Below are 22,412 nucleotides of genomic sequence, written 5' to 3'. Positions count from 1 at the left end.
CGCGTATAGAAAATATGCTTTTGTAACTGAACAGATCAATATTGCTAACCTTTGTGTTTTTCAGGGCTGGGGTACGTAATGGGTGTGTAAAGGCCAGCCAACAACCCGCCCACCATCTCCCTGGTGCTGCTCAAATCAGTTTGGGGAGGAGTGGGCGCTTTTGGCAAAGATACCTTTGGTACCATCAGGCTTTTGTAGCAGATTGAGTTGGTCAAGTAATGTAAAATGAGCTTTTTTTTTTACCAAATTAGTGACAGTGGCATCTAAGTCACTAGGATCACATTTCTGAAAAGTCCGTCAATTAGAATTTATGAGATTTTTAGTAAATTTCCAGGCTTATAGAGTACCTAAAGACGCGAGTCATTCAGGTTCCATTATAATGCTGTTTTCCTTTGAATGCCGAGTTCCTCTTCCTTGTGTTTGCAGATGCTGCTGACAGAGTATCTGGATATGAAGAACACCCGCACTGCCTCGGAGCCGTCCGCCCAGCTTAGCTACGCCAGCTCTGGGAGAGAATTCGCAGCCTTCTTCGCCAAGAAGAAGCCACAGAGACCTAAAAACCCGTTGTTCAAGTAAGCGCTGGGAGGACGTTAAAGCTGTGCCTAAGCCGTCTTTGGTGCCTTGAGTATTGCGCAGCTTTGGCTGCTAATCGCAGTTTCACAGTGTGAGAGGAGCGTAAGTCTTGAGATGGAGATTTAACGCCCAAAGCTGAAGCCTCAGTAACATCTCTGTTACGGATTCTATCGCTGGTTTTTAAAGCTTTTAAAGCGTTGCTCCTTCCAAAGCTCATCTCGGGACTGGGATCCCATTATCCAAGCCGCTGCAAAGCACGCGGTGATACATTACGCCTCTCTTTGTCCACGGTAAATTCAGAACCTGTTAAAGGGAGCGATAAAGGGGACCGGACAAAGAGAATTAAGATAACTGTATAATTACTAGGTAGACTAAGCGGTTAATCCTATCACTAACTCCTTTAATTCGGAGTTCAGAGTGGAAAGAATTAAGTGGTTGGGAGGAGAGCGTAAGAGAGAGGATGAGAAGCGGAGAGGCTGGGTGGCCGAGGGAGGGATTTGGGGAAACAAATTTGATGTGCAAGAATAAGAATTGAGGAGGAGTTATTGGTGAGCAGCACTGTCAGGAGAGGAGAGATGGGCTTGGTTTTATGCCTAGATTCAGGGGAGCTGTGCTGAATTTTCACCTCTTCCCATGACTACACGTGCTGGTCATTCCCTTTGGCTTCTTGAGGATTTGGGGGGGGATACCAAAACGGGCTGGGTTGGCAGCAGATGCTCCGAGTTTGAAGACCACAGCTTCCTCAGCTCTGCCAGCATATCTGCGTGTGTGGCTGCTCCCGAACTCAGCACTGCCAAAATAATCTTTTAAATGTCTTTTTTTTTTTTTTTTTAAACAATGAGATTGTTTGAAAAGAGTTGGTGAGGGACGGAGCAAGTTTCAGGGTAGGTTCGAGGGAAGGGCGGTGTGGAGGAGTGGTGGGGAGTGCCAGCAGCTCGAGGCATTAACCTCGTAACCGCGCTCAGCTGCAGCGGGAGCGGCGTATCCGATGGGTCCTGAGCACCCGTCTGCGCCGTAAGCTGCTGCAGGGCTTGGGCTGTTTTACTCTACTCGTCTGAGCGGTGCTGAGCCTTACGAGAGAGTCCAAGGTTAAAAAAAAAAAAAAAAATCCAGCATAATATTTGCTGGAAGGGGAGCGATTGGAAGCAAGCTGGTGTTTTCATCCGTTATTTGCTGGAGATGGGGAGCCACGAAGTCTGTTTTTTATTTTTTTATAGTTTTTTTTTTTTTTTTTAATGAAGAACCCCTCATTTGTGATCGGAGATAGATCATTATATGGTGGGGCAATAACACAGGAATGCAGGAAAGGCTGAGAGTAACGGGCTGTTTCAGGCACATGGGAGAGGAGCTTTGTGTTCTGCCTCCTCTTTACAGATGGTTGGTTGGTTGTGTGTTTTTTTTTTTTTTTTAATTTTTTTTTTTTTTTCAGCTAAAACTTATTTCTGGATTATCTGGACCTCCCTGTGCTTTGCCCCGTGGATATATGTATCTGGTGGCTGTATTCTCATAGTTCCTAAGGCCCCAGTGTCGGAAATCGAAGTTTTCTGCGCCGCCGGCTCTCCCTCTCGCAGGATGAGCTTCTGTGCAGCCTTCTGTTATCAGGAGGTTAACTGTTGCCTGGAGGATCTCAGAGGTGCCTCCTGCCCCTGTCAATGCAGGCTTATCCCCCCTTCCTCTTACTTTTTTTAATTTTTTTTTAACATTCCTATGGCTGTTTGGGTTGAGAATGACACTCTGCATTTTCTCTGACTTGCAGCTGTGTATTGGAGCAAAATAGGGCTGCTCACCTCTCCGTATTGCGTCTCTTCTCGGGTGTACTTGGACCATTTAAGTTTGGGGAATAAGGATGCTCTGTTTCACTTCCGGCAGTTTACGGCTGTGTATTAGTTTGTCAGCAGAGAGTGAAGGTGGGTATAATTGTTTAAAGTGAAGGTGCGGAACCTCCCAGGAGCGAGCATGTCTCTTACCACTCGTGGTCTTGTCACCAAGTCATCGCCGGCACCGCCGTGACAGCAGCGCTTATTGGGATCTCTTATTTGGTTATCTGTCTTCTGTCAGCTGTCACTATATCTATGGAAATCTCCGTTGAAATGGAATTTCTCAGTCCACCGAGGGATGTACACGTTTGATGGAGTGTTATTCTTGTCTCCTCTCCCATCTTCAGTGCTTTTCGTGCCGGGCGGTCAGGCTCTTTTTCTTGCCTTTCCATTAGCCCCATCCAAATCGGAGGAGCCTTCCACTTGTCATCAGAATATCTGCATTTAATTCCTCGCTTCAGAAGTCTCTTAGGGCAGAGCTCCACCTCACGTTGTACTCACAGATGGATGCAGGTGTCTGTGCCGGTACTGTGATAGCTTGCTGTAAGCTAATTTTATAAATCCCAAGTATTTTTGCTAGTTGTGTGTTCCAGCAATAGTGGGAGGAAGGAAAACTCCTCAGTTTGTGTCTTGCTCTCTGGAAACCGGTAGCTGGCATTTGGGAGGGACTTTTGAGTCATTGTTTCCCTATCTTTAAATTGGGTGTAATTTAAAAACAAAAAATAAAATAAAGACAAGCCATGATGTACTCAGTTGTTTAATGTTGGCTTAAAAAAGAAAACTTCAGCTGAGGGGTACTTTGGGAATTCAGGTAGTTCATGCCCTCATAAACCTGGCTTTCCTCTCCTCCGAAAGGTAGCCAAGTGCACGTTCAGGTTGCCATCTCCCTACGGATCAACTTTGCAAGATGGAAATTGGGCGTTGGTGGGAAAGGAGTGAATTGTACAAGCAGATGCTGAGATGCAGTAGTCTCAGGCTTGGCTCTGATTATGTGTAAATCTGTGTAAAACAAAAATATTTTGAAAGCTTCGCCGTGGGAAAGATCAGCAGGAGGAAAGGAGTTAAAAGAGTAGAGGAGTTAAGCGTGAATGGGAACGTGGGAGAAGAGCAGATCAAGGAAACGGCAGAGGAGGGGAAATAGGGGAGAGAAACTGGATGGCTGTGGGAAAGAAGTGAACGTGATGGGATCCTGCAGCCGAAGCCAGTGCAGGACATGGGAATAATCGGAGTCTCTTCCTCAAGGAGCAGACCGAGGTTTATTGCTGTAGTTTGCCTTGACCTGCAGTGTCTGTTTTTGCTGCCTGGAGAAGACCTCTGGGCCGCGGCGATAATGTTATGCTTAATGTCTCACCAGGGGCACAAGGGAGCACGTCATAAATACACAGACAAGAATTTACTGTTCGTTTAATTAAAGTCTGAAGTATTTGTTGTATTTTGATAGATCGTTATTAGTTCAGTTGCAATAATACTAACACTCACAGTCCAAATTAGGGCAGAAAAGCCTCATTAACATTAATAACATTACCAAGAAGGCTCACAAACGTTTGCCCCTTTTCTCTGGTGTGATGCTCGTTTTCCCAGTGTCCCTCATGGTGGCACCGAGGCTGATCGGTCTTCCTTAGCAGAAGGTTTGGGGAGGGGGCAACGGGTGTTACGGCAAATCATCAACGCCTTGAGGTCTTCACCTTGAGGAGTTTGGTGTTCTCCCCCTAAAATGTCTTCCCTCTAAATCTTGCGTCCACTTTGGCTATCAAAGATGCTTTGTCCCCACCGCCCGCTCCCTTCTCCCTGGTGCCCAGCGCCGGTGGCAGAGCTGCCCAGCGCCCAGCCCGGGCACACAAAGGGCTGGTGTTTGCCGGGCAGTGCCTGCCCGGGACGGCAGCCCTTGGCCATGCGGGGTGTCCCCAGCACTGAGCTCAGGCAGGTCGGGCACGAGCCCTTGGCCATGGGACACTTGTGATCAGAGGGACAGCCAGCTCAGGGCACGGCAAGCCCAGAGGCATCCTGAGACCCTGCGGTGTCTGGTCAGTGCCCATTCTGTGGCCGTCTACTGTCAATGCCAAAAATCACATTTAAGGCGGTACAGTGGTTGGAAAATTTGTCTCCACCTCTCAGATTGGTCATTGTGGAATGTTGGAGCCATACAATACGTACTTAATAATTTATTATTCCCTAGTTTCCAGGAGAATGTTAATTTTTAATTTTTATGTATACGCCAGTTAGTGATTTAAATGGTGTTGGCTGATGGCTTTGGTTTGGATTTTATCAGTTTTGAGGGCCATTCCTACTGAAATGCCCTCGTGATCCCGGCTGATGGAGAGGATGAGCATCTCTGGGCTTCGCGGGCGGTTGTTGGCAGAGGTGTATCGATCAGAGGTGGCAGAATGTGGTGCATCGGTGATGGAATTTTATCGGAAAAATGGGCTTTTGTCTGCCTCTAATTTTGCTCCAACAGGCACGGAAGTCCTTTTTGTTTAGAGCTGACTGGTGCTTACAAGGAGGATGCTTCTATGGATGGCTCACTGACGGCATTTTTATTTTGTTTTTTTCTTTTTTTATTGCAGGTTTGAGTCCTCCTCCCACGCTATTAGCATGAGTGCCTATTTGCGCGAGCAGAGAAGGGAACTGTACAGCAGAAGTGGAGAACTTCAAGGTGGGGAAAGAGATAATGTGCTACTTTGGATAATTCTCTTTTGCCTGAGCTTCAATATCCTGTGCATGCTATGTCAGGGTGTTAATACCTCTCTACTTTGCCCCACAGGATGTCCAAATCTCTCCAGTTTTTTTTTTTTTAAGCTCTGTTTATTTATTCTTATTAAGTTGCGAAGCAGCGGCGTTTCTCTTTATTGCCTCTGCATTTTCCGCTAGAGGTCCAGGTTGTAAAAGATACTCGTGAAATGCGAACAGTCTCGCCGTGAGCGTTGGTTTTGGATACTTGGAGCTGATGTCTGCTCCTTTACCTGCGGTTCCTCTCCTTACATCATATGCTGAACGTGGTACTTACCCTGGATTGCTTTGGGAGCTTAAACTCCGTCATCTCATATTTAAAGTTGCAAAGTTTCTGTTGCGTGGACTGGAGTGACCAATTCCTTCTTTTGTACAACACTTGAAGAGTTGCAGAGTTTCTGAAAATGGTGAATTTGAAGAGTTGGACTACTCTTGCTGGTTTATATCGCTTGTGGCAAGCGCTGTGTGTACACAGAGAAGTGTTCTCTCCCCTGAGCGTGGCATCATTTCCTGTTTTTTTTTTTTTTTCCTGAATGGTCTAATTCACAAAAGCGTTGGTTTTGAGAGCAAAATCAAGGGAAGATCTTAAGGCTGTCGTGACGTTGTATAGCAGGACTAAATTATTTTGTTTCATCTATTCTAGTTTCTTACTGGGCTAATCATAACAAGAAAATGATGTGTACTCTTCAGATATTACGGTGGTGGACAAGGGTGGAATTTCTCCTTGAAATCTTACTCATGGCTTTTAATTGAGGATGTTTTGTAACATACGAGAGAACTTTTGAATAATTTTGTGTTGCCTTTCTCCTTTTATAACTTAATTGTCCTCAGCGACAAGTTAAACCCACACCAGTGTGAAAAGAAGCTTTGAGAGACAGACAGTGGTCTTGTGGGCAGATTGCTTCACTTAGGTGACTTTACAAAGATGATCTTAGTATTGATGATTAAGGCTATAACGATGCGCACTGTGGTGAATATTCAGATAGTTCTGGATGGACTGTGAAGGAAGAACCTGAGATAAAGATGTACTGTAGTTGACAGTTGCCCGCTCTATGATCTAACAGCACATAGGAATAAAATAAAATCGATATACCTGTCTTTTAAATTATAGCATCACCGGTTGCGCCATTTGGAAGGTGTTTAGCTTACAGCTCTTCACCTTTTGAGCCTTGTGTTCTCACCTTCAAAATCTGTCACGTGCTCTTGTGCCCGGGGTCGACTGAAAGACGTTCCCCAGTTCAGCGGGATGTTGTACAGCGTAAGCTATGACATTGCACCATCGTTTTCTTAAACAAGTGGGCAGTAGGATTTAAGTAATTACTTCTCCACAGTCACTAGGTCTGTGCTACAAACTGCATGGGAGAAGCGTGGGTTCAAAGCCAAGAATTTTGGAGCTGTTGAGAACGCTAAGTTCGGAGCAGTGATGGGGCCATCAGGAAGCCTGCAACGTTTGCCTCAAAAATCTCACGTCTCTTTGGGATTAGTTTTGTTGCCTTCTATTGTTTGAAGTTGCCTCCACGCCCTGACCTGTCCGGTTGTCCATGTTGCTTTAAAAACACAGGAGAGAACAGTAGTGACTCACTCTGCGCCTGTGTCCTCGTCCAGGTACCTCGTGGCTGAGACCTGGGTGTTCTTGTGGTTACTGTTGCTGTTAGGCTGAACTGAGGATTTGTTTCTAAATGGCTCCTTTCACAGAATCCCAGAATCTCCTAGATTGGAAAAGACCTGTAAGATCATCTCATCCAATCATTACCCCAACACTGACCAGCCCTCCACCAAACCGTGTCCCTCAGCACTATATCTGCACAACCCTTAAATACCTCCAGGGATGGGGACTGCACCACTGCCCTGGGTAACGCGTTCCAATGCCCGATGACCCTTCCAGTAAAGAAATTCTTCCGAATATCCAGTCTAAGCCTCACCTGGTGCAACTTGAGGCCATTTCCTCTTGTCCTATCACTTCTTACTAGCAAGAAGAGCCCGACCCCCCACCCCTTGCTACCCCCTCCTTTCAGGGAGCTGTCGAGAGCAACAAGGTCTCCCCTCAGCCTCCTCCTCTCCAGGCTGAACACCCCCAGGTCCCTCAGTTGTTCCTCATCAGACGTGTGCTCCAGACCCCTCACCAGCTCCGGTGCCCTTCTCTGGACACGCTCCAACACCTCAATGTCCTTCTTGTCGTGAGGGGCCCAAAACTGAACACAGCACTCGAGGTAGGGCCTCACCAGTGCCGAGCACAGGGGCAAAATCACCTCCCTGGTCCTACTGGCTACACTGTTCCTGACACAGGCCAGGATGCCGTTGGCCCTCTTGGCCACCTGGGCACACTGCTGGCTTATGTTTGTCTAAATCCCTCTGCATGGCCTCCCCACCCTCAGGCAGATCAACACTACCACCCAGCTTGGTGTCATCTGCAAGTTGACTGAGGGTGCACAATCCCCTCATCCAGATCATTGATAAAGATATTTTCTGGGTTCCGAACTCGTTACTGATGGGCACAGCCAGATTTCATGGAAGAGTGACTCCTTATTGATAGAGGACAAATCTTGAGGTGACGTTTGTCGTGAGCGGGAGGTTGTGAGCGTTGTCAAGAGAGGAGGATACGAAAGAGCTCCGCAGACTTCCAGCTGCCGAGGTAGCGTGGGGTCGCAGAGAACAAAGCCGACGAGCTGACAGAAGTAAAGGACAAAAATATAGGAATTAATGTGGATAGGGACCAAGATTATGTTGCCCTTTCTGGATGACTTGGAAGAGCTTGAATGTGATGCAATAGGTGACAAAAAGTCAATGTAGGGAGTCAATAGGGACAATAGATGAGATGACTTTGCTGAGAAATCTTTGCAGTTTAACCATCAAGAAAAGTTTCCCTTTGAACTTTATGTTAAAAATGTGCTATCCTCTTTTTCTATTATAAGCTGCTGTTCCCTTTTAGGTAGCTCATTAATCTTCCTGAATCCCAGACCACAGCAAGATCTGCATTTTGATTTTTTTTTTATTTTTTTTTTTTAACCCTCTTTAAAAGAGAAATACAATTTAATTGTTCAATCAGGTTACTGGAAGGCAGGCATGTGACACTCTCTCTTCTCTGAATGCCACACAGTTTCTCTTCCCGACAGCCTTATCCACAGGGATGTTTTTTTTTTTTTTCAGCGGCAGCAGGGGGAGGGTGGCTTGTTAGGAAATCTTTTTCCTGAAAAGATCTTCAAAGAAACATATGCATTTAAAAAAAAAAAAAAAAAGAAAAAGAGAACTTATAAAAGTTTGGCTCGTGCCAACTTTTTGAAATAAGAATTTAATTTAAATAGCCCTAAAATGTGTGAAGATCAGAGTGATGCTTTGTCATTAACCTCTTTCATTTGGACTGAAATAGTGCAGTGCATAAGGCACACATTATCCCTCAGTGGGAGAAAGGGACCTGCTGTAAGCGATTTAGAGATGGAAGGATTAATTCTCGTGTCTCATTCCACTGAAATTGGAGGAGGAAGACTTAGGCCACGTATTTTTCCCTTGAAATTGGACACATGAGTTGTTTGACAATTGTTATTAAAAAGAGGGGGGGGGAAATAAAGCAAGTACATAACTGAAATATTTCCTTCTCGACTAACATAGATGTGGCGCCCCGGGTTGTTGTCAGAAGTACGACGTCAGAGGTGGTTTTCTCTGTACAAAACAAGAAATTGTCATCATTAAGCTTCTCAATTCTTTCTTTTTCTTCCCCTAAGAGCTTGTCTTGGCCATGTGCTGGCTGGGGAATTTACATTTTCCTTGTTGGAGCCCTCCTGCCATTTGTCAAATATGTTGTTTTTTTTGTAGACTGTCTTAAATAACGGGGGTATATTTTAAAAACAAGGACATTTATTCTATAAGCAGCTGAATGACCGAATCCTTGTTCGTCTCAGGTATGTCTCCTTTTCTTCCTTAACTCCTTTCTGTCATTAGCTCCACTTCTCACCGTGTCTCTGAACCTGCTCCATCCCCCTCGCTTCTTTCTTCCCAGCACCCACCAGCGCCTGCCTGTACCCCCGAACCACCCGCTAAGCAAAAAGCAGCATATAGCGTGGCTGGATCAAGCGAAGAATCACAGAATCACAGAATTTTCAGAGTTGGAAGGGACCTCTAGAGATCATCTAGTCCAACTCCCCTGCTAGAGCAGGATTGCCTAGAGCACATTACTCAGGACTGCATCCAGGCGGGTCTTGAAAATCTCCAGGGAAGGGGACTCCACAAGAACGTAGCGAGCAAGCAGCCCTGTGCCCTGGAAGCGAACGTGCAGGTTCCTGCCTGGCCGGTAGGTCCAACAGCGTGGAGATCTAACACGTCCTCGCTGCAGCTTCTCCTTCCGTGGAGGCACGAGCTCCTCCTGCTTTCGTCCGCGCAGCTGCCTCTTTTCACAAAAACCTCTTAAGACTTTACTGCTTTTAAGATCTATACTTCTGCCACGTTTGGCAGAAATTGGCTCACCGGCTTGATGGTTGTGAGGCTGGGACAGCCGGCTGGCCGGCCAGAAGATCAGATTACTCTTATTTTCATCGGAAACTTGGCTAAAATGCTGCTGCTCCTCACCGCAGACGTGGTTGCTTGTCGCTGGCTGGTGGGATGAATCCCACGCGTGCGCCTTATTTCACTCCACTGCTGCCTTCAATTACCAAAGATTTCTTGGAAATAAAAGAAAAATGTGGTCTCTTGCCGTTGCGGGAGGTCAGGGACTGCGGGAGGGGACAGTAGGTGGTGGGAGGGTGTCACTGGGGCTGCACGGTAAGGCAGAGACCGTCTCCAGGGGCCTTGAGGTCTTCATTAAATTGAATGTAATTGGTATCAAGAAAACATGATTTTAAGCAAAACTTAAGAGAAAGACCACTAGAACTCTGGATCGTTTCTGTGCCTATCTGAATTTCTCAATTTGTATTTTGGTAATGGTTTTTAAAAGCACTAACCCAAGTTTTAATTTTGTTGCTCGGAGCGCGGTATGCGCACAATACGTGCGTTGTATACCCCTGAAGGGATTAGTTTTCACGTGATCTAACAGCCTTCACCGGCACAGTTTCCTTGCCCAAGTGTCTTGAAGTCTGTCTTCCAGGGGTTTACACGTCCACATTTTGTGGGACTGAGGCAAAGGGGCAGTGGCAGGAGCTGGATTCTGGAGATAACAGGCAATAAAAAATAAGAAATATATATACGCGTATAAAAAATAAATGCAAGCCACCGACAGAAGGGAAAGGACCCATGAAAATGGAAAGCTCAGTGGATGATAATCTTTATTTCAGAAGGTGCCTAATGTGAACTAACGCTCTTCCTTACTCGTGTGTAGCCTCGTGCGCGCGGGATTCAGAAGAGCCGGGATGGGAGAGCTCCGAGGGCACGAGACGTCCCGCCAGCGCTGGGCACTGTGCTGCTTGCTCTTGGCTGATAATTTCTAGCACCGTCTTACTTTGTCAAAGGCGGTGTCGGTTATAGGCGCCTTCTGGATACGTCGGGTATTGTTGCGGAGTCCCGTGGCCGTAGGGAATTCGTGTAGCTCTATACTGTGCTCACGGTAACCGCGGCCTCAGCTTAGTTTAATCAGTAGAAATGGGAAAAGATGTTTTTATACGCTGTGAAACTCTGAAAAGGCTCCAGGAAGCTGATCAGCATGGAAAATAGCATCCGGCTTCTCCGTTATCTGTGCGCGTCCAGGCCCGGGTAGTTCAGATGTACACCACCAGCAGAGCTGACCTTCATCTGGGCCATTTTTAAGAATGAAATGTGAAGTGTTCCCGAGCAGCTGGTGTTCCCGTGGATGTTAATGGACTCTGTGGCTGCTCAGCTCCTCTTAAAATTTGGGCTCGTTACATCTTTCACCCGGGAAGCTGGGTGCGCTTCAGCATTAATTAAACTTCTCAGTGTTTTTGCAGCGTAGGGTTTTATTTGGGTTGTAGCTGTGGTGTGCGATGCGGCGTCCTGGGAAGGACGATGGGAGCAGAATCCGAGTCAGAATCCCAGAGTCACCGTCCAGTCTTTTAGATCGCACTGATTTGAGTCTTGGATACGTTACGGTATTCATGTATGTTCGTAGAAACGGTGGTTCGGGCACACTCGACGCGGCCGTGCGTGGAAGGAGGCGGCTCTGCAGCCGGTGGTCGGCGCTGCCCTGCGCGGCGGTGGGAGCTCGGGAGGATGCTGCCGTCCAGTGCCCCTGCGGGAATCGCTGCCTACGAGTGCGTTTGTGCTGTGTGAGAGGATTGAAAATATTCTTATGTTGTCATTGTGCCTTTGGGGTTTTTTTTTTGCTTTTTATTTGTTTTGGGGGTTATTTTTGGGGTTTTTTTTGGGGGGGGGGTTTTTTGGGGGTTTTTTTTTGGGTTTTTTTTTTGGGGGGGTTTTGAGAAATTGTGTCCTTTCTGATCCTGCTACTTGGGCATCTTGCTCTGTGCTCTTATTGTCACTGGCAGGTAGGGCAGCGCTGCTCGTACAAGGGAGGCTGGAAAAAAGTTAAGTGACTTCACAGAGAAAGACCTTAATAGAACAAAGAATTAAATTTATGCCCCAAAGCAGTGTTCCTCCAACTACGGGGCACATTTTGCGAAACGGCACAAATTCTGTATTTCCTTCTGTAGTTATTTAAGCAGTTTCAGTCCAGAACATCCCTGTGACGCAGTATGCTTCGTTATACTTTTTAAAAAAATTTGGGTAAGTTCCCCTTGCTTCATTTTTCTTAAGGTTTAGTTTGTCAGAGGTGATTTTAAATACCCAGGTATTTATGCATACATATAAATATATATATATATATATATATATATATGCAGTACCATTCTTGCATAGTTACTTTTCTCTTGGTGGGAGTAGCAGAGCGTTATATAAATTTAAGTATGAAACTCCAAAACGAAAATCTATTGCAAGGGTCTCTTGTGGGTTGTAAATATGCAACACTCAAATATCCCAAAGTTGGCCAGTAGTTCAAAGATATATATATATATATAATGTATGAGATCTCTTTTTTCCCAGCTCCTGTGTGTGAATGTCTCTTAATATTGGTGGTGTGTTCATCTCTGGAGGTGCAGTGGGCGTCACCAGAAGTTTGGACCTTGGCTCAATGGCTCAGGCATAACTGTTGGCACGTTGAATTAACTGATTTCTGCGAGTTTAAAGAATCCGGCGTGGTCGCAGTGGGTCGGTAGGAGGACTACAAAACTAAAGGTGTGTCATGTTCACCTCTGGCAAAGTATGGCAAATCTGGCTGTGAAACAAAGGTCTGGGCAGCAATGCACAATCGCAGCCCAGGTGGCCAACTGTATCCTGGGCTGCATAAGAAGTGTGGCCGGCAGGGCGAGGGAGGGGACTCTGCTGCTCTGCTCTGGTGAAGACCCCACCTGGAGTACTGCCTCCAGCTCTGGAGCCCCCAACATGGACATGGACCTGTTGGAGCAGGGCCAGAGGAGGCCACAAAGATGCTGCAAGGGCTGGAGCTCCTCTGCTGGGAGGACAGGCTGAGAGAGTTGGGGGTGTTCAGCCTGGAGAGGAGAAGGCTCCGGGGAGACCTTATTGTGGCCTTCCAGTACCTAAAGGGGCTCCAGGAGAACTGGGGAGGGACTTTTTACTGGGGCATGTAGTGATAGGATGAGGGGGAATGGCTTCAAACTGGAAGAGGGGAGATTTAGATTAGATATTAGGAAGAAATTATTGACTGTGAGGGTGGTGAGCCCCTGGCCCAGGTTGCCCTGAGAAGCTGTGGCTGCCCCATCCCTGGAGGTGTTCAAGGCCAGGTTGGATGGGGCTGGGAGCAACCTGGGCTGGTGGGAGGTGTTCCTGCCTATGACAGGGGAGTTGGAACTTGATGATCTTCAAGGTCCCTTCCAACCCAAACCATTCTATGATTACAACAAGACTGTAGATACTGGATTATTTGTTTTTTAAACTTTATTCTTATAAGTAGAACCTCTGAGGATATTTTTTTCTTGTTGGTGAGGTGATAAATAGAAAGCACCAAACATCCCTACGATACAAATTTAAAATTGGGGAGTGGGTTTGGGTTACGTACCAATATGCTGTTCATCTATTCTTGGTCCAAGCTTGAAAATTTCTCGCCATAAGGTTTTAAGTAATTAAGGAAATCAAAGAGAAACTCTGCTAATTAAGATTTTGATGCCAAGAAATAGCAGCGGAGGCAAATGGTATGTGATATGACAAGGGCACAATGTAAGGCCGGGTCCGGGGAAAATGCAGTTATTTGTAGGTGCCGTGTTCCATTTGGATTCACCAAAGGGCTGCCGGAGGGAGCCAGCTGTGTTCGCCAGTGACAAAAACGAATCTTGACGTTTTGGATAATGAAAATGCGGTTCAGCACCTTTTTAGAGATGTGTATGATAATATGTTGTCAATCAGCAGTGATGGCGGGGGGGGGGGGGGCGATATAATTCTTGTCTGGTTAAAGGAGACGACGTGACAAGTGGACGGTCCCGGATAAAAAATACCCTTTAGAAAAAGATGGGGAATAACCAGTTGAAGGATCAGCAAGTTGGTTATGCTGGGCGGGGGGGTGGGGGTGGTGGTGGGGGCATGATTTGATGTTAGGAATCTCCTGTCACGCAGCTGCTTTTGTCTTCCTGTGATGTGCGGGATCGCAGTTTGCTTTGAGCTTTTTTTTGGGGGGGGGGGGGGGGGGGAGGAGAGGGGGGAGAGAATTGCTTTTTTGTGGTTTGACAATATTAATGCAATCATCTCGTTCAGACCTTGTAAGCCCACTTATTATTTCCTCTGCGTGTGTTTTTTCTGGTTTAGCGGATTAGCTGCACTGTCTCTTCAAAGGCTATCCAATCAAGAAGGGGTTATTAAAACTGGGGCGCTTTATGACTGAGAATTAATTAGAGCAGCATTTTCATGCAAAACATCCAATTTTTTGATTAGCAATGGAGCAGGGCCGCAATTAACACTCTAGGAAGCTTAAATTTCCAGCATTTTGATTCTCAGGAAATGAGATTATCAAACTGGGGTCAGGCACTTGACAGCGAAAGGGGGATTACGTGTAAGAAAATAATTTGTTTCTTGATTTTGCCTCTGAGATTGTTATTATAGCTACGGCGAATTCAAAGGGAGGCAAAAAGAGGAGGGAGATACCTAAAAAGGGAAACGGGAGAGCCCCTTCGCTTCGTTAGTGTCCTCCTCGCTGTGCAAAGAGCTTTCCTGGTCCTGGCGTTAGCGCGAGCGCGCTTTGCCTTTCATTTACAGCAACAGGTTTTCATTGCTTTCCTGGCCTTATGCCTTACTCTGCCTTTTCCCATCTGAGGCTTTTGAGACTCCTGCAGTGATTTTTTTGGTTTTTTTTTTTTTTTTTCTTTTTGAATATTCAAAATATTTGTATCCAGGGGAAGAAGGCAATGCTGTCATTTTAATAGACACATAGTTTTGTCTCGGTTCCTTTAAGCGAGTGTGTGGCGTGCGTGTTTTTTAAACTACTTTTTTGATCCGTTGCTGCTGTCTGAGAACATATATTACTGCTTATTAAAGGCTGCCCTTGGCCAGCCGTCAGGTCTGTGAAAAAGCAACAGGGCATCCCTGTCGCTTCGAGAGAACGCTTAAGGGTTTGGGGGGGGGTTATGTCTCCCACTTAATTCTTCTTACTTCTCAGGGAGACGTAAGGTGTTGAAAGTCAGGCTTGGGCTGTGAAATCTCGTCTTTGGCTTGTGTCGGGGCCTTTGAGCAGGCTAAGGCAGTACGAGTCACGTTTGATAAGTGATTCGATATTTGCTGACTACGGCGAATTCAGAGAGTGCCAGTTAGCATCTCTGCAGGAAAGCGGGAAATCAACCCTCATCCCTCCGCTTTTTCAGGCTGGAGAAGTGGGCCCGTGCAAACCTCAGGAAGTTCAACAAGGCCAAGTGTAAGGTCCTGCACGTGGGTTGGGGCAATCCAAGCACAAATCCAGGCTGGGTGGAGAATGGATGGAGAGCAGCCCTGAGGAGAAGGACTTGGGGCTGTTGGGTGATGAGAAGCCCAACATGAGCCAGGAATGTGCGCTGGCAGCCCAGCAAGCCACTGGCATCCCGGGCTGCATCAAGAGAAGCGTGGCCAGCAGGGTGAGGGGGGGATTGTGCCCCTCTGCTCCACTTTCATGAGACCCCACCTGCAGGGCTGCCTCCAGCTCGGGGTGCTCAACATGGATCTGTTGGAATGGGTCCAAGAGGAGGCCCCGGAGATGCTCCGAGGGCTGGAGCCCCTCTGCTATGAAGACAGGCTGAGAGAGTTGGGGTCGTTGAGCCTGGAGAAGAGAAGGCTCCAGGGAGACCTTAAAGCAGCTTTGCAGTATCTGAAGGGCGCCTACAAGAAAGCTGGAGAGGGACTTTTTACAAGGGCATGTAGTGATAAGACAAGGGGTAATGGCTTCGAACTGAAAGAGGGGGGATTTAGATTAGATATTAGGAAGATATTTTTCACTCTGAGGGTGGTGAGACACTGGTCCGGAGAAGCTGTGGCTGCCCCATCCCTGGAGGTGTTCAAGGCCAGGTTGGACAAGGCTTGGAGCAACCTGAACTGGTGAGAGGTGTCCCTGCCCATGGCAGGGGGGTTGGAACTTGATGATTTTCAAGATCCCTTCCAACCCAAACCATTCTATGATTCTGTGATTAAAATAACCTTAGAATTCTTTTTATTACTTCTTATTTTTGAGCAAAATTGTTCATGAAAGCAAACACTGGGAAGTTCATTGTTGTTAGCAGCCACGTTGGCCGCGTTCTTGGTCCTGGGTCTTTGCCGACAGTGCCTGCAGCTATTGCATCCTTTTCTGCAGCGGTCACATTATTAAGGCAGCTCACTCATAGCTTGCACCTTCAATTTATCTTCACAGGTTGGACCTTACGGAAACTCAGCAGTGTACCTTGGTTGGGCTTCACTCCCTGAGGTGGCCTTGGCAATGCACTCCAGCCTTCAACAGTGACAATCTTCAGTGTTTGGTTTCGGGGCTCTGTTCAGGGCTTTTAAATAACTCCTCGGTTTTGTCTTCAAGCTCGTCTTGCTTTAGCCTTTGGCCCCATACACTGTTCTCCTCACTTCAGATCCCAAGGACCTCAGTAATCTGCTATGCAGATTGTCAAATGCTGTGTGGTCCCATTTTTAATGTGAAAACCAAAAATACCAGGGCATCAAGGTGTTGTACGAACAGAGGAGCTTCTCAAAAAAAAAAAAAAAAAACCCAAAATGACAGATGATGGAATCAGTTATGAGTTCTGACATCAGCTTGGATTGTCCGTCTTCACGACTCTCCTGCTAGTGCTAAGCTTTGCTCCCCTATTGATCTGAGGAAGCACGTTGCAAAAAAAGCACTCATTTTATAAAATGCCGCTACAAATGTGTGCTTTGGTCTTATTCACATTGCTGGGAGGCTGCTCCCACCAGGTCGGGCTCATGGTGTGTTGTTACAGTTCTGGGCAGGGAGACGCTCAGGTTTTTGAGGACTCAGTGTGTCACAGTCCCTTGTTTGGAGAGCAATCATTGATTTTTCTACGTACTTATTTACAGCTTCTTTTCAACTTCGAGTTTTGGATTACTAAAGAATTTGAGGGCTTTGTGGTGAATTTACAAAGTTGTGGTGGAATTATCTTGTATTATGCAGATTAAAACAGAATAGGTAGGAAATGTTTACGCCTGTGAACTATAACATCTTGTTTTGTATGAATTTCTGGAGTTTTCTTTAGGAGGACTATGCTTTTGGAGGGACTGAGCCATCTCAGCTTGATTCAGTGACTTTCGCAAGTCCTCATTCCCATGAAAATGAGGCTATATCACAGAATCCCAGACTGGTCAGGGTTGGAAGGGCCCTCTGGAGCTCCCCCAGTCCCACCCCCGCCAGAGCAGGGGCACCTCCAGCAGTGGCACAGGACACGTCCAGGCGGGTTTGGAATGGCTCCAGAGTGGGAGACTCCCCCACCTCTCTGGGCAGCTGTGCCAGTGCTCTGCCACCCCCACAGGAGAGATTCATGGAATCATAGAATGGTTTAGGTTGGAAAGGACCTTGAAGATCATAGAGTTCCAACCCCCCTGTCAAAGGCAGGGACACCTCCCACTAGACCAGGTTGCCCAAGGTCACGTCCAGCCTGGCCTTGAACACCTCCAGGGATGGGGCCTCAACAACCTCTCTGGGCAACCTGTGCCAGTGCCTCACCACCCTCACAGTGAAAAACTTCTTCCTAATGTTCAATCTGAACCTGCCCTCTTCCAGTTTAAGCTATTCCCCCTCCTCCTATCACCACATGCCTGAGTAAAAAGTCCCTCCCCAGCTCTCCTGTAGCCCCTTTAGGTACTGGAAGGCCGCAATAAGATCTCCCCGGAGCCTTCTCTTCTCCAGGCTGAACAGCCCCAACTCTTTCAGCCTCTCCTCATAGCAGAGGTGCTCCAGCCCTTGGATCATCAACTGGGCACCACTGAAAAAAGACTTTTGCCATCTCCCTGGCACTCTCCCTTTAAGGATTTATAAGTGTTGATAAGATCCTTCTCCAGACTAAAAAGCCCCAAGTCCCTCAGCCTTTCCTCATAAGAAGGATGGTCCAATCTCCTAATGATCTTGGTAGCCCTTTGCTGTACCCTCTCCAGCAGTTCCCTGTCCTTCTTGTACTGGGGAGCCCAGAACCCGACACAATACTCCAGATGCAGCCTCACCAGGGCAAAGCAGAGAGGGAGGATGACCGCCCTCGACCTGCTGGCCACACTCCTCTTGATGTCCCCCAGGATGCCATTGGCCTTCTTGGCCACCAGGGCCCATTGCTGGCTCATGGGCATCCTGTTGTCCACCAGGACTCCCAGGTCCCTTTCCACAGAGCTGCTCTCCAGGAGGTCAGCCCCCGACCTGTACCGATGCGTAGGGTTATTCCTTCCCAGGTGCAGTACCCTACACGTGCCCTTGGTGAAGTTCATGAGGTTCCTCACCGCCCAACACTACAGCCTGTCCGAGTCACGCTGTATGGTGGCACAGCCTTATGGTGTGTCAGCCACACCTCCCAGTTTTGTGTCGTCAGCAAACTTGATGATATGCTCTATCCCTTTATCCAAGAGATGTTTCATATTTTATGTTTTCATATATTTAATTACTAATTGTGTGTAACTTAACCTAAGCGAACATGAAGCGAGCTGACTTGGGAGGTGAGTAAAGCATCTGTCTGTTACGTGACCTATCTGAACTGGAGAGTATCTTCTCTCCTTTTTCCCTTGTATCACCCACTGCGCAGCTTTCTGGGCGAGTCTGCGCCGGGCAGAGGACCGTGCCATGTCGGTGCGTAAGATGTGTCCCAGGCTGGAACAGATAAATCACGCTTTGCTTCTCTGAAGGACTGTGGAAACATTTCATGAGCACAGCCAGCGATAAAATAACTGCCATACAGTCGAACGGGTACTCTCCGCGCTGTGATCTGAAATCATACGCTTTTCCTTTCTCTCCTTATGAGAGCTTCACACTCGCCCGGAATTTGGGCTTTTGTGTAAAGTTCAGTAGTAAACCGTTTATTGAAAACTGTTCTGTCTCGCTGTTTAGGATCAGGATTCTCTCGGTTTGCTGCGAGCGGGTCTGGTTTCTGACAATCTGCTCTGCTTTGAGGGATGTTCATTGCGGCGGTGGTGGAAGTGGGCTGCCACAACCTGAAAGAATGATAAAGGGTCCGTAGGTTGTTCAGTGGATGGCACTGCCGTTACCTCCTCTAAAATTGTAACCATCTGAAGCCAAAATCCTGGGGTTTGAGCTCTGGCTTTACTTAGGACATTATTTACCGTAGAGCCGTTTCCTTGACTCGTTTAAGGCATGGTTTTAGGTTGTTCCCATGTTGGGTTTTTGTTTGCCTCCAGGGCGTTCCAGCGTGCCTTTGGTACCCCGGGTTGAACATGATGCTCATGTTCTGTTACTCTTAATGATAATAACTCACAGCTGTTTGAATCAGGGTTTGGCCGTTGCGAAGCGCTACGCAACATCATCGAGTTTGGCTGGGAAATGAAGAAAAAAAAAATAAATATAAAAATCCAGTGGGAGTATGGATTAGCTGAATACAATTAACTGGCTCCGAATTTGACCCAGCGAAGGTTACCCGGTTAACCCTGTTCTTTTCGGGACCTTTAGCAACCGCCTTAGCCAAAACTGCAGTACGTTATCTTTCGAGAGGATATATACTGCTTGAAAGAGATCTATACAATATATATACTTTCTAGAATGATTGCTTTCCTCTCAAATGGCTGTGATGGCATTGTGTGTATATATATATATATTTTATTATTATTATTATTTTCAAATCTGGCCTGTTAAATAGTGTAGAGTCCTAAGATGCTCTTAGGTGCTTACATTTTATGGTGTAATCTTGCTGACATTTGGATTTTTCAGCAACTTCTTGATTTTCATATTGAGGTTTGTACAGATCCATTTTTTTTTTTTTAATGTGGGTCAAATTCTTGTTTCCTTGTCTGTAATTTCTTTGTTTTCACCGACTTAATTAGCAAGACGGTAAAAACATTGCTGAAACATGGCTTTTATTCCTCCTGTTTGATAGAGTAGCTAATCCTAATTAAAAAAAAAAGAAAAAAGAAAGAAGTCAAACGGAATTGTCTATGGAGACAGGACTGCCTTTTGCCTTTTCTGCCAATTTCGTACCCTCCGAGCTGAGACGTCTCCAGAAAGCGGTGAGATATCACAGGGCACGGCAAATTACAAGACGTACCCTAAGGGTGAGCGTGGAGGCAGTAGCTGTTGCTCTTGCCTCGTCTTGTACCTGTTCAGTGGGTAAAGAAGTGTTTAATCTCTGGCCCTGTCACTCTAATGCCTCTAATCTGTGTTTGAAGTCCCTTAAAAATGCGAATCCGTTGTTTTTCAAGTAGCATGAAAAATGCGCCGGGGACAGCTGTATTAGCATTTGGATTTTCTCCTTTGGCTTTGACGGATGGATATATCCTTTTTTTTTTTTTTTTCTTTTACACTGAAGAGTTTTTTATCTTGATAATGTTGAAATGCAACTTTACAGTGACAGAGTAGTGGGCAGCTTTAGAAAGCCCTCCTTTCAAGTCGGGTTAAAGCCATTTAGGTGAGCATGAATTAACATTTCCCTTGTCTTGTAAAGGTCACCCTTTAATTGAGATTCACCACGTTCAGTCCAAAGCCCGGGTTCGAGGAGACCTCTCTTCGCAAAGAAGGCACAAATTGGCAGCATAATCTCATCAGAGGCTCAGGTTATATGGTAATAAATCATTCAATTCGAAGCTAACGAAACTGCCACGGAGCATAAAGCACGCCAGATGCTTGAAAGACTTTCGTGGCTTAGAGTTTGAATAACAGTTGGAGGATCTGTAGATGTCTTGAGTTTTTCCTAATAAGGAAGAGCTGTTGGGAAGAAAGTAATTCTTACCTAATTAAAGGATTAAAATATTACACGTTTGGGTTTATGTTAGCTGCTAGTCGTTTTGTTCGACGTACGAATGGAAGGTGTGGCGTCGCTCTCCTGTATATCTCTTTGTGTACGGTATTTCAGAAATTATTGAAAAAAAAAAACAAAAACAAAACAAAAAAAAACCACAACAAAACCAAAAACCAAAATGGCAACAGCTTTCATATATCCATTATACCCTGCCTTTTCTAGAGAGATAAATGTGTCTTGAGAAGGTGATTCCCTCCTGTAGAATAAAGATGTGACTTTAATCAATAAAGTGATGTGATTTAGAGTCCTGAAGACCCAAAGGGCAACAGTTTCCGAAGGGCTCTTTGGGCTCAGTGCAGAAATTGGTGTTGAAGTTTTTTCTTAATGTATCGTGTACGGTATTAGGATATTTTATTATCAGGAAATAGAAATACAGATATTTTTCAAGTGAGGAGAGTATCATAGAAGAAGGTTTTGAATCCAGTGATAATGTCAGTAGATGGATAGAGAAAAGGGCATTTTTACAGAGGCTGCAGGTCGAGAAAGGCAATGCCCGTGAGAAGCACCAGAGCTTTGAAGCTTCCTGACAGTGGGCTTTTAAATCTCTAACCTCCTGTCTTTTTGTTGTTGTTTTTGAGCTAGAATGGCATTGTCCCTTCAGGAGTGCGTGGCTCTGTGTGGATCGGTTGGAGGTGGCAGGTTGACTGCTGCTTGTACACGTTACCGTGCAGAGACCTGGCACCTGTAACTCGTGGAGAAATCACAGAATGGTTTAAGTTGTCCCTGTTCTGCTGTTGATTGACTCAAAAGCTGTCCTCTTGTACCCTCCCCATTTCACTTCTTGTTTGGTCTTTTCTTTTTCATCAGACCAAGGCCAGTATGACCTGTGAGGACCTGGTCAGTGTACCACATACAAATGAACCTCATTGCTTTTGGATCGGAGTGGAGAAATTCCGCTTTTCTGTCTTCCCTGTTGTGCCCACGTTCTTTCAAGTGGTGAAAGAAATGAGGTGGTGGCATGTATGGAGTACAGGAGAGGAGTCTCATTGTTTTAATTCAATTACGAGGTCCATCAGAGGAAGGAGTCGTAGAAGGACATGGTGTGCATGTTGGATGCATCTTTAATAGGAGCTTGTTTTGGTTGCTAGTCCAATTTAACTGATCTCGAAGGTCTGAACTTGGATGCGTTAATGGAAAAATGATTGAATGGCCAACCTAGTGCTGAGAAAGCTGTACCTTCCTCTCGGACTGTACCTGAGCATCGCTCTGGTCAGATAGTAACAGTGTGATGTGCGCAGGCTCTGTGGAGTCACCCTTGTGGTCAGCAGTGCTGTCTCTCTTTGGGATATGTCCCAGGCGAGGCCGTTGTCTTACACAAAGGTGAAGGCTGGTGGGGTCCCAGGCCTCAAAGGTTATTTCTGAACCTTATAAATTTGCCAGTAGCTTTGCCTGTCCTTTCGCTGGAGTTGTAGATACCTGAGTGATCTGCGCTTGCGAGCTGCTTCCGTAAGGGTGTGGGTTAGAAGAAGCAGGAGGAAAGGTGCTTCGGAAGGGTTCAAAGACCATTCTTCCCAAGTTTACTGGCACCAAAATTGATGCTTTTCGGGAAAATGAGAGACATTTCTTTGCCTCAGTTCCCTGGAGCATTTTGGAGCATCAGGAATCCCAGGACTGCTGTTGTGATGTGGCGTCTCTTCTGTGGATGCTTTCTCTTTCCAGTTCCTACCTGGTCCCTTCCTAAAATTGAGACCCCTTTTTGCTGGTCCCTTTTCATCAGTGGGTTCCCAGTTTCAGCAAATGCCTAATACTGTCAAAGGATCCCTGGGTTTTGCTTCTCCAGTGGCGATCGGGATGGGATTAACTGGCTGATTTTGGGAGAGAAGCGTGCGCATGAAGTTTTCTTCCCAAGAATTCATCGTTTGATTATACACCAAACAAAGAAGGGTCA

General features: G+C 46.3%; 1 protein-coding gene across 1 annotated transcript in view; it reads left to right on the top strand.

The window, feature by feature from the left end:
• The window catches only part of EXOC4 (exocyst complex component 4), a gene marked incomplete at its 5' end in the record, with an annotated part of 449,694 nt that overhangs the window by 120,573 nt on the left and 306,709 nt on the right, over window positions 1-22,412 (top strand). Inside the window, 2 exons of the mRNA XM_082492311.1 lie at window positions 427-572; window positions 4,955-5,043. Coding sequence (XP_082348437.1) covers window positions 427-572; window positions 4,955-5,043 — 235 coding nt within the window. The remainder of the gene's footprint in view (window positions 1-426; window positions 573-4,954; window positions 5,044-22,412) is intronic.

Source organism: Vanellus vanellus, assembly GCF_965231255.1.
Source record: "Vanellus vanellus genome assembly, chromosome: 1".
NCBI lineage: Eukaryota > Metazoa > Chordata > Aves > Charadriiformes > Charadriidae > Vanellus > Vanellus vanellus.
The sequence above is the reverse complement of the archived record's forward strand: the minus strand, read 5'-3'. Positions and strand labels throughout refer to the sequence as shown.